The sequence below is a fragment of the Cibotium barometz genome, chromosome 2 (genome assembly GCF_041138505.1).
Source record: "Cibotium barometz isolate CiBa-2024 chromosome 2, ASM4113850v1, whole genome shotgun sequence".
Classification (NCBI taxonomy): domain Eukaryota; kingdom Viridiplantae; phylum Streptophyta; class Polypodiopsida; order Cyatheales; family Cibotiaceae; genus Cibotium; species Cibotium barometz.
The window spans coordinates 64,579,660-64,591,749 of NC_141047.1; the positions used below are offsets into that span (position 1 = coordinate 64,579,660).

Genomic DNA, 12,090 nt, shown 5'->3' on the forward strand with positions numbered 1-12,090 from the left:
ATGTACCTATATTATATCCCCTTAGCAACTACACAATGGAAGGCGTCCCTAATAGACCCTTAACATCTAGTGAGAAAGATAGCCATTATTCCATTGGGTGTAGTGACTAGTGGTTGCAATTTGCATACTGCTTGTATCTCTTCCAAGGCAACTTGTGTCAGTTTGGCACACTCGTTAATCTTGATTAGAGTCGTGTTTTATGTATCAACCTTGCTCCTCCTTGCATTCTTTGGCTGCATGCTCCTCCTCCTTGTTGCAATAGTAGCATTTCACGTTATCTTTCTTATGATTTAGAAAAGGATGTTGAGTCTTTACCTTTACCTCTTTGTTGCATCAGTAGAGAAGACAAAATCTTCATTGTTGGAGCTTAGGTTGGTTGTCTCATATTAGACCCTGCAAAGCATCCCAGATAGAGAGTGATTTGTACCATGGTTGGCTTGCTATCCTAAATGCCGTTGATGAGAGCATAGAATGCATCTGCTTGTCTGCATCTCTAAGCCTCCAGAAGAACAAGATCGGGTAGTGGTACAACACCTTCCTAGCTGATTTTTGTCTCTACAATCCAGATTCAATCTCATATTTAGCTTCCAGATGTAGTTTTTGTCATCCAACTTTGTGTTCGCACTTCCAAGTTGATGTGGATTGGTGGTTTTTTTTGAGTCTCTCTCTCTCTCAAGAAGTTTAAGTTTTTTAAGAAGTTTAAGTTTTTTTTCGTTCTTTCGCTCTCGATATTGCGAACGACACCCTATTCAATCAGGGTATGAATATAGACTCTCCATACTGCGAACGACCCCCTATTCGATCAGGGTATGAATATATACTCTGTCTCAATCTCTTGGAAAGTCTCTTGTTCTAGCATGCATCATCACCATGAATAGTACACACAAGTGCCTAAAGCCATGGAAACAATACGTGAGAGCTGAAACCTTTGTGTTGATTGTTTCTATTCACAAAGATGTAACACACTATGTCGTCGGAAGTTGTGGCATGTCCTACCACACTTTCATTGGTGACATTGTAAGCCAACAATTCACCTCGCTAAAAGGAAGAAGGAAAGTGCACACAGGAGCACAGGTGCATAAGCCTTGAGCAGAAATTAAATTCTTAAGGATGTGCCTTAGTAAGTAAAATAAAAAAGCAATAGATTTGATGGTTCTTATGCCACAATGCCAAGAATGTTTATTTTGCCATTACTGCAGTATTAATGAATTAAAAAATACAAAAGCTTTTGTAGGAGACTAGTAAAACTGTTACCATAAGCGAGAAGACATCACACAGTACACTCTTTATATAAATGTGTGTTATTCTTCAAAATTGATGAAGCATGTTAACCCTATATATTTTCCTGACAGAAATCTTTCCTTAAAAGATCCATGCAGGCAGGCCTCTTCATCTAATTCCTGTTTTGCTGACATGTAAATGGCATTTAGCCTTGTGTATGAGAAAGTGGTCACCCCTCCTCCAGAGGAGGGGTGAGCCACTAACTAGTGTACAACGCAAGCTGCACTCTTATTAATGGTGCGCTTGGATTCACAAGTTTACAGCAACCTGCTCAAGCGTCTGCGTTTCCATTTCACCAGATGCTGTAAGAACTCAAGGACCTGGAACGTACACAGTAGCCAATAGTCCAGTTTGTCAATAGGAAAGCTAAGAAAAATACATGAAGCATTAGAGCAACTTTTAATGACTAGCACCTCATTTGGATCACGAAGTGAACACATGGCATTTGTTTCTTTGACCACATTTGATACCAGTATGCCAAGGCCGAGCTTCCGTCGAGCCACTACCTAGATATTCCAATTGACAGTAATAAAATAAGCAAACGGGAGCTTGGACCAACTCATGGGCTTATCAATGCACATGCATGTGTGCAGAGACTTGTCGGTGCGCACGGGCATGTGTGTGTATTATATATATACATATATACATCAATATGTGCACACATGCATGCATATATACACACACTACACATATACACAAATGCGTCATGCATGGCCAGATGCGCATGCGCACAATGCCACTACAAGAATGTCACTGTTGAACCTAAAGCTAGTCAAATTACTTGATGCCCTGTGCCTGTCATTGATTTAGAGCATGCTTGTCATTGATTTAGTCACAGATATTTACAGCAGACTTTGCAAGCTGCCACACGCACTTACTTTGAAAGCATCTTCATCTGTTCGATCATCCCCTATATAGATTGGGAAGACATCATTTCGGTTCCTCAGACCTTTGAAAAATTAAGAAAAAAAAATCAGAACAAGAGCGCAACAGATAAAACCATTTAGTACCACTACTCATCAAGTGAGATATTTACGCTTACCAAGTGCTCTTAGCAAGTACTCCAGTGCCTTTCCTTTGTTCCATGCAATTGAAGGGCGAACTTCCAAGATCTGAATCACAAATGTAACATGCTAATATTTTCAGTTCCAGTTATGCTTGTTCCAAACTCCAAGACATGCTAATATTTAAGCCTTACCTTTCGACCTTGTGTGAGGCGAAGGTTTGGATATGAATTCAGGACATGTTGCACTTGCTCTGCTAGACTTAGCCAGTTCTATTGGGCAGATCAAACAAGAACTAATCAATTTCCAATGTCATTACCAAAATACTATTTCCCACAGATGCATATACACTGTGCCACAGTTATGGCAAGATAATCCCACCGCAACAAGTTACCTCCTCTTTCACACATCGAAAATGAACACTTATGCAGAACTTGTTGTGCTCAACCTTTGCTCCAGGGACCTTTTTAGCTCTCTCCTCCAACAACTTAAAAACCTATGCAACGAATCCACCGCCCTTGTTAGAAAGATGGACCACAGCATCAAAAAAATCATCATGCAGAAGCTCAACCAAAATAACATCTCACTTTGATTATGAAACCCTCTGCTTTTCGAGAGTTTATCACTTACCTCATTCATCACAATCGAGAACTCACTAGCTGGCTGAAAAAGAACCATCTCATTTCCCTGTACCACGCAATCACGACATGCGTTAGTATACATTGAACCAAGTGCGACTACATTTCATGGCCTTTTCGCCCGGTGCGGAGCTCAGGTGACAACTACCTTCTCATCTAGAGCTTTTGTGCCCTGAGCCTTGAAACCGTTACATCCCTCTGCAGGTCCCATAATGTCCATACCATGACTTCCTGCATAATATAGCTCCGGCAGTTGAACAAATTCATAAACCTGCCATAAAAATAAAAGACGAGTGAATCATATTAAAAACCAGGTTCTGAATAGTAGGTACACAAGTTGAAGAACATTATGTGTTAAAAATAATGGGTTCATTAAGGCACCAAATACCGCACCTTCTCTCTACTTCTACCAGTAATAATTGCGGTTGGAAACAAAGTTGCTATCTCTTTCACCACAGCACGCATCTGAATTTGCATTAGAAACACATATTTAGAAACATTACATCATTGAAACCTTTGCAGCAACAGTGACTGCGCGTGTTTGACCAAAATACCTCATGTGACATGAAAGCACATTCAGGGTCTTCAACTATTGGTGTGAGGGTCCCATCATAATCTAAAAACACTGCAATGCGTTTCCCGGCTGCGGCTTCAATTATTTTATCAAATTTGTCGAATGCGGATGGATGCTTTGCCTGTACAAGAAAGACAGTGTAACACTCATGAGGCCTACTTTGAAAAACAAGGAAAACAAATCAGCCAAAAAGGAATGAACTGAATTGCATGTTACCAATACAGGGAACTGAAGCATTAAACAACGCACAAGTACGCACCTATACACAACCTCATGCAATCTAGTCACAAAGAAACGGAAGACCAACATGTGAAGGAGACTCACCATCCATGCCCTGTAGTGCATGTCCGACGCATCACTATCTGACTTGTCAAACGGATCACTTTGTAAACGCCTCATGCGAGGAGGTGACAAATCTTTCATGGCCTCAAGCCAGCCATAGGCTAACCCATTCTCAACTTTGTTTGGGGTGATTCTCCTCATTATAGACGAGTACACAGGTACACTTGAAGTCGGGCTAGCGAACAAGCTGGTGTTTGAAGTATAAGAACGCAAGGCATTAGATGACCCAGATAGAGGCACCAACTGGAACATGGAGGCAGAGAGGGGCAAGGGGTCTTTGACCATTGTGGTATGTTTCGTTTTGGCAGCGGCCATTCTAGCAGCTAACTTCCTTTGCTAGCTTCCTTGCTAAGAAACCTCAGCTGGTTTCTCAATGAGAGAATGATAACTTCTATAGGGATCCAGGCAACGCTTTACACTTGATTTTCAAAGGCATTACATAAATGCAAGGAGATCAACAGGGACACCTGCAATAACCATCATAAGGTCAATCTGCCTGTAAGAACAGACCTCATGGAATTTACTTTACTAATCCACTAGTTGGCTGTAAACCCTCCATAGGTCGAATTCTGTTGAAAATAAATAAACAAAATGCAACCCTTTCAACCATGTGATGTACACATTACACATGATAGGGCCAAATGCATTGATTTATCATTTGTGCCATGTTACGCATGGCTGACACATGGTAGGATAGCATGAAACGAGAGTTTGCATACCTTATGCTTTATTAACCTTACACCTAATAGGCTTTGAATTAAGCAGCTTAACCTTATCAAGAAAATCACGTTACCTTGTTTGACAGAAGATTCTGTTCCCATGAAAGGATTATGCTGAGGCTAAATGGGAGGATCTCTCTCACACAGCTTGTTGGCAAGGCAATATGGCCTGTATCAATGATGACCAATTACTTCTTAAGTCAAAAGTTCCTTGAAAGTTGAGGAGGAATGAAGAGGTGGAGGTAAAAGGGTGAGAATTGCCAATGTGTGTCAAATTACATGTAAAACAAAGAAACAAAGAGACCTTGAGCAGTAGAGAGTTGTAGAGACTTAAATAGGAGAAACATGGACAAAACTGGATCGTGAAAATAGTGTGCAGGACAATACTGAGAGTGCTATGACTTGGTGTGTTGGTGTGTTGGTGTGTCAAATATATGCATGCGCTGAGAGCTCTCTAACGCAGAAGATTGATAAAATCCTTTTGAAAAAGGTCCACCACTAAAACCGAGGGAGAAATCGCATCCAAAACCAATGTGCTAGGGTGTCATTGTGGAAAGACAGATTCACTTGGTAATGGGAATCAACGTACTCACCTAGAGAGCGACAAGTTTGAATGTGGGATGCTGTATTCTACATGTGAATCGTTCGAGCCAACAGGAAAGTCGTGCTCCAGATTCGTGTAGAGGGGCTGAAAAACAAATATGGGAGCAGAGCCCACTTTTTGTCACGCAGAAAACGTCGCTTGATTCTCTCTCACCCTGGCGCCAGTGGGTTTCTCTTTTGTCGAACGAAAACGAGGGAAGGAGGGCACGGTCAGTTGCCCAGAAAAGGAGATCTCTCCTGCTAAGTAAACAACTAGCATTAATAAACCGCGTACTCGTGTTAACGGGGGCGCGTTGAAGCGTGCTGTGGCTATGGCTATGGCTATGGCTATGGCGGCGCGTGTGGTTGCTGGTGTCGCATGCAGAGTGGTAGAGCGAAAAGAGCTGTAATGGCGGGGGTTGAAGCTTTCTTCAATAAAGAATTGAATTTATAAAAAAACCAAGGTCCTGGTGTAAAGCCGCCATCTGGGCCCGCCTTTTCGCCCTTCTTTTTTAAAGACTTGTGTGTCTCCTGCTCGCACAAAACCAATATCGAGATTGCCGCTGCTCGCTGCGCCTTTCTAGACCGGACAAAATTGTCAACACACTAGGGCGCCCGGGAGACAGCCTGCACGACAAAAAACCGGCAAACGTATGAGGACAAAACAAGGAAAAAAGAAAATGGGCCAGCTGGCAAGTGCGATTATACCCAAGCCCACACGCTGCAAATCCGACGTCGAGCCGCCAGCTGGCACGTAGCGTCTGCCACTCTGTCGCCCGACCCCATTCCAAAGCAATCGGTTAGATGCCACGTTGCCCCTGGGTTGACGGGTCCCCCTTTTAACGGCTCACCGTTTTGCAGTTGAAAAGGTCGAGGGCCACCACCACAGCCTCACATGATAAAACTGCGTGCCGCTCCGAGCGCCCCTGCTCGGCCAGCCTGCGCCCCTCAATCCTGAGGCTCCATCCCAGCCGTCCGATACTGAGCGCCCCATGCTCCCGCACGTGAACCTCTATACACTGCCCTGCCCTATTGCCACGTATCACCGTCAGTCCCTTGCCACGTTTCACCGTCGGCGGTGCCACCCCCCTAGTACCTCACGCGGCTGTGCCCACTGCCTCAAGACGGTGACCGCTGACGGTTGACCCCATAATCCATTGTTTCATTTGAAGGGTCCCCAAACAGGTTCCCCTCCTCCACATCAGTGTCACAAATAAACTTTCTTCCTAACCAGTGAAAAAAAGAAGAAGAAGATAACCTACCTTCAATCTGAACCACCTTTTATTAAAAAAATGCATAGATTAACCGGGTTTTTATGATTAAATTTTCCAAATTTTGAATCTTTTAATTCAAGCACACCAAATTGCAACCCTTTTTTTTTCTCAGTTTGAGAAAGAGTCAAACAATACACTTTACATGTAATAACAAACTTCTCTTTTATCTACAACTTGTAGCAACTTGTAGCAACATAACAAATGGCTTCACAACACCGAATACCTTGTCTCAACATTGCACCAAAATGGTACTAATTCACACACCTTCTTGTAGTAGCGAGACAACATGCTTTGGATTCTTTGCCACCCAAGCATCCCACCGTCTACCTAGATGCAAGCAAAACCAATCTCTCTAATATATAATATATAGTGGCAAATCTCATCACACATAATATTTGTAAGCATTTATCTGAATGTGTACAAGAAATCACGTGTGAATTGATGCTCTCTAATGAACTTCACAATATTATTTGCATCTATCAACGTAGAGTGTACAAAACGAGCCTTTCCAATGTCTTTCAACGATAAGTTTAGAGTATGTGCAACATAAGGAACCCATGCTATTTATGGATATTTGGGTTGTATAGCAAGACCTGCACCCATATAATTCAATGCATTATTTGTAACTATTGTTGTCACATTCTTTAGTCTTACCCACGATAGCAATTACCTTCTCAATGTATGATGAAGTCTTCTATCTCAAGGTTGTTTCCAAGATGCAACCTCTAGGACAAATGCACCTTTTCGTTGTTGATGGTCCATCCAACGATTGCAATGGTACAACCAAAGGTAGGCACAAAATCAAAGATAGTGTTGAATGCTTCACTTTCTTTGGTCTTATGCACAATAGAAATTACCTTCTTAATGTATAATGAAGTCTTCTATCTCAAGGTTATTTCCAAGACGAAACCTCCAGGACAAATGCACCGTTTCATTTATCAAGGGCTTCTGCTCTGATAGTAGCCGATCCATCCAACAATTGCAATTATACAACCAAAGGTAGGCACAAAATCAAAGATATTGTTGAATGCTTTTCTCCAAATATTCAATACTCGTTTTATTATAATCAAGCAGTGTAAAACTAGCTTTTGCTAAACTCATTAATGCATCTTGAAATATTGGATTGTGAATCACATTACAAGGGAAGTAACCTGCTACTACAAAAGCTCGAGTTCACGTAACTTAAGCATATTTTGTTTCTAAAATTTTGCATTTAATTATCCCTAATCTTATTATAATGTTTATTAAAAGATTTAGAAGATCTCTAGAGGCACATTATCAATCGATGCACCTTCTCCTATCAAAACACTATTAGGAGTGTCTAGAGGTTGTGTTTCCCCCTCAAGTGTACACTTTCAGGCGATGTCATAATGTATAGATGACATTAAAATTAGGAGTGTCTAGAGGTCGTGTTTTCCCCTCAAGTGTACATGTCATATGTATAGATGACATTGAAATTATTCTCTTTGTTTTTTCCTTTGTCTTTTGATGAGCAAACTACTTATGCAGTAGCATGTAAATTTGGAAGAGGCAGGGAACAATGCTCTACATTAACCCCAACTCTACAGAGGTGTTCTCTTTGATGAGCAAACTACTTATGCAGTAGCATGTAAATTTGGAAGAGGCAGGGAACAATGCTCTACATTAACCCCAACTCTACAGAGGTGTTCTCTTTGATCTGTGTCGCACTACCACGAAAGTATGTCCACACAACTATTACACCACACATGCAAGGTAGTCCTATCCGATGCTTTAGTTCCTCAACATACAACCATTATGAACCTCGCATAACTCTAACATTAAAACACAATAAAACAAATATATGTTGTAGTAAGTAGACAATTGTAGTTAGACTATAACTTTAAAGTTCATTGATTGGAAAACTAAAAGCGTCACACCCAAATAATGCTTTACAATAAAACTACAACTAATTTCTTTGATACAGTTGTGTTCTTACAAAATAGCATTTCTTACAATGCACCATAAGATTTAAGACATGACACTTTTTTATTTTTTCCAGTACTATGTTCTTGTATAATGTATAATGCAACTAAGTACGCATGTCAGGAGTGCACTAATTATGCATGTCAAGAGTGCATAGATGTAATGTATGCATGTTGAGAGTGCATGTCAAAAGTGCTAAGTGTGCATGTCGGGAGTACACTAAGTATGCATGCCAAGATACATGCATAGAGGCTATGTATGTGTGGACGAGATTAATCTGATCATGTATCTTGTCTAGGAGTTAAAGTAGAGAGAAAGGGTTGACATTGACATGCAACTGTTGGAAGTCTACCAAAGCCTTCTCAAAAGCATTTCCACATTACTAAAACCATCAGTTCCTCCAAAGGAGGTCGATAATAAGACAAGGGCTACCTTGAAGGTTTTTCATAGGCCCATCATGATAAAACAACTCCTCAACTCCCTTACTTTGAATCACAAAAATATGATTACAAAGTGTACAGATCTCATCTCGTCGCGCCACCCAACATGCATACATAGATTGGGTGAAAACCATCAGTTCCTCCAAAGGAGGTCGATAATAAGACAAGGGCTACCTTGAAGGTTTTTCATAGGCCCATCATGATAAAACAACTCCTCCACTCCCTTACCTTGAAGGTTTTTCATAGGCCCATCATGATAAAACAACTCCTCCACTCCCTTACTTTGAATCACAAAAATATGATTACAAAGTGTACAGATCTCATCCCGTCGCGCCACCCAACATGCATACATAGATTGGGTGCAAACATGCTTAATTAAATTAACAAGTGCGAAGTGAACTTCAACACGTCAATTGATTAATTTATCCTAATCTATCCTAAGTAATTGGACAAGTGTGAACACATGGCAAATTACTTCTAATCTATTTTAAGTAACTTTTTAAGTAACTTGTGAGAAGCAAGCTCCTAACACATGCAAAATGACTTCTAATCTATCATAAGCAAGTTAACAAGTGCACCAAGCCAGCTTCTTACACATGCCAAATTCCTTCTAACAAGTGTGAAACAAGCTTTTAACACATGCCAAATTACTTTTAGTATATTTTAACTCTGAAAAAGTAAAGATTTTTAAAAAATAAATAAAAATTTCAACTTATACCAATTATGTTACAATCTTTATCTTTAAATTTACTTTGAGTTTATAAATAGCTAAATTAATAAAAATTATAGATTATAATTACTAATAATTTTAAAATTTATTAAAGCTCATAAATTTTATCATAGTCTTATAAATTAATTTTAACTAGTTTAAAAATTTCCATCCTTTTTTTGAAGATTTCTTACCCTTTTAGGGAAAGTATTTTTTGGGAGGTACTCTTAAAGTCTATAAAGACTAAGAAAACCTCATACTACTAAATGATTAAAAACTGCTTATATACGACGCATTTCAAACAAAAGCATCACGTATTACTTGAAATGCTTTCATTCGAAATGTAATTCCTAAAATGTATAACCCATTAAACGTGACGTGTCCATGTACAATATGCCCATATACAGTTAACGAACATATTATTTGGATGTTATTCACATATAAACATTATTCATGTATTATTTGAATGTTATTTGTATATAAACAAATACTCGTATAACATATAATGCAACTTAGGTTAAACCATCCTCGACTACTCAACAATTCATGTAGGTTCTCAAACTTAATGATGATTTTCAATAATTCATAGTTTGGCAGAAATCCTTGAGTCTCATAATCCTTGAGTCCAATTATCCACCAACATAAACTCTAGATTTTAGAGTCTCTTACTCTCAAGGAAATACTATTATAAATATGCATGTAATTCTTCTTGTTAGTGGTTTCACACATATTTGGTCATCCTTAAGTCCAATTACCCAACCTAAACTCCATATTTTAGAGTCTCTTACTCTCAAGGAAATACTATGTATATGCAAGGCAAGGTAATCCTTGAGTCCAATCACCCAATGTAAGGTAGGGTAATCCTTGAGTCCAATTACCCAACATAAACTCCATATTTTAGAGTCTCTTACTCTCAAGGCAATACTATTATAACTATGCATGTAATTCTTCTTATTGGTGGTTTCACACATTTACACATGAGTGATCTAAGAAACTTAACTTTGAGAAACATTTACACATGAGTGGTCTAAGAAACTCAACTTTGAGAAACATGGCATCCATATTTTCAAATTCTATTATCTTTTGAGTCTCACCAAAAGAGATATGAATAATGAACTCAAAGACCACAATCATAACATACTACTAATCTAAAACACTCCTTTGTGATTCTTACATGAGAAAATATAATATTTTTGTCTATAAGGATCAATTGTAGCAAACATCCAAGACCCACTAGCGATTACTACTTTGTAGCAAACTTGTAACAAAACTCCAAGGCCCACTAGAGATTACTTCTCTATAACCCTATGGTTATGTCCACTTCACATATGGTTACTCACCAATGCTATATTCTGATAAACTTCATTAGGATAGGTACCATTCCTAAATGCTATATTCTGATAAACTTCATTGGGATAGGTACCATTCCTAAATTTGTTTCAATGCTATATTCTGATAAACTTCATTGGGATAGGTACCATTCCTAAATTTGTTTCAGAGCTAACATTCCATTTCCAACCTAGCCTCCAAATGTGTTGTTACCTATCAAAATAAAACCAAGCACATAATTTATGGACTAACACTCTCAATGCAACAAAATATTCCCATAAGTGATTAATTAGTGAATCCGACATCACTTATCCACCTCTAACTATTTTGGAGAGCACCATGTTCACAATAAATCTTGGCATAGACCATTACCTTGATCAATAAAGGTGGGCATCTATACCTTACATGGTGTGGTTTGGTCGAACTTGTAATAGTGAAATTGTTTTGTGCGTACTGAACCGTCCTCCATAAAATGGCCCTTTGTAAACTCAAAATATTTTGGGCAGCACTATGTTCACAATAAATCTTATCATACATCATTACTCGGATCAATAAAGGTGGGCATCTATACCTTAATAGTGAAAATGTTTTATGCTTGGTGAACCATCCTCCATAAAATGGTCCTTTGTGAACTCAAAATTTTGAATGGGAATTTTTTTTACCAATGCTCGACATATGTAAGCAAGTTCACAAGGTGCCCACCAGGGTGAACCCATTCTAAGGAATCTCTCTCTCTCTCTCTCTCTCTCTCTCTCTCTCTCTCTCTCTCTCTCTCTCTCTCTCTCTCTCTCTCTCTCTCTCTCTAATCAATGGAATGTGTTCTAAGATTTGAAAATATTTAAAGTCAAATTTTTGTACTAAAAGAGGTGGAGACTTTCCTAGCTCTATTACTAGAGCATAAGGTGGTTGGCATGTTCTCATCAATTCCAAAATTTTACACTATTTTGTAAAAGAATTTAAATATTCTCAAATCCTTGTTCTTGATTGAATTATGCAAAAAGGAGAGATTTTTCCACCATAAAAAGTTGGATATGGTATACAATATGCTATAATGTTGGAAAGATTCCTTAATTTCTTCGTCCTATATATAACATAAGACATGATTGTTAGTGACTTCTATGTGTAGAGTAGAATTGTTAATTATGACTCTTTGTTATACGAATACATATGAGCCACTCACTTGTCATACCAATTATAGAAAGGCCCATTTAGAGTGGGATGGTCTCACCTATTACTATAACAAACTGATGGTAA

At 39.0% G+C, this 12,090-nt stretch overlaps 1 protein-coding gene across 4 annotated transcripts; it reads right to left on the reverse strand.

The window, feature by feature from the left end:
* Positions 1–1,167: 1,167 nt before the first annotated feature.
* LOC147641362 (putative trehalose-phosphate phosphatase C) lies at positions 1,168–5,562 on the reverse strand. 4 transcript variants are annotated; one of them, XM_086820859.1, is made up of 13 exons: positions 5,152–5,562; positions 4,633–4,727; positions 3,822–4,306; positions 3,478–3,618; positions 3,317–3,388; positions 3,072–3,194; positions 2,916–2,972; positions 2,680–2,781; positions 2,480–2,557; positions 2,324–2,393; positions 2,160–2,230; positions 1,695–1,787; positions 1,168–1,601 (listed from the first exon to the last, which is right to left on the reverse strand). In XM_086820859.1, the coding sequence occupies exons 3-13, from the start codon at positions 4,152–4,154 to the stop codon at positions 1,539–1,541; spliced, it is 1,203 nt and encodes a 400-aa protein (XP_086676985.1). In that variant the 5' UTR covers positions 4,155–4,306; positions 4,633–4,727; positions 5,152–5,562; the 3' UTR covers positions 1,168–1,538. The 4 variants fall into 4 exon arrangements, with proteins under 4 accessions (XP_086676985.1, XP_086676972.1, XP_086676980.1 ...); XM_086820846.1 differs by having other exon boundaries at positions 1,168–1,787; XM_086820854.1 differs by lacking the exon at positions 5,152–5,562 and adding an exon at positions 4,863–4,924 and having other exon boundaries at positions 1,168–1,787.
* Between the last annotated feature and the right edge of the window lie 6,528 nt (positions 5,563–12,090).

What these genes read in the sequence shown, in the direction of transcription:
- LOC147641362 (XM_086820846.1), bottom strand. Translation starts at nt 4,154, where the DNA reads ATGGCCGCTGCCAAAACGAAACATACCACAATGGTCAAAGACCCCTTG. An exon ending in TGCACTACAGGGCATGGATG is followed by an intron (nt 3,619 to 3,821) that starts GTGAGTCTCCTT and finishes TTTCTTGTACAG; the next exon opens with GCAAAGCATCCATCCGCATT. An exon ending in CAGATGAAGATGCTTTCAAA is followed by an intron (nt 1,788 to 2,159) that starts GTAAGTGCGTGT and finishes TGGAATATCTAG; the next exon opens with GTAGTGGCTCGACGGAAGCT.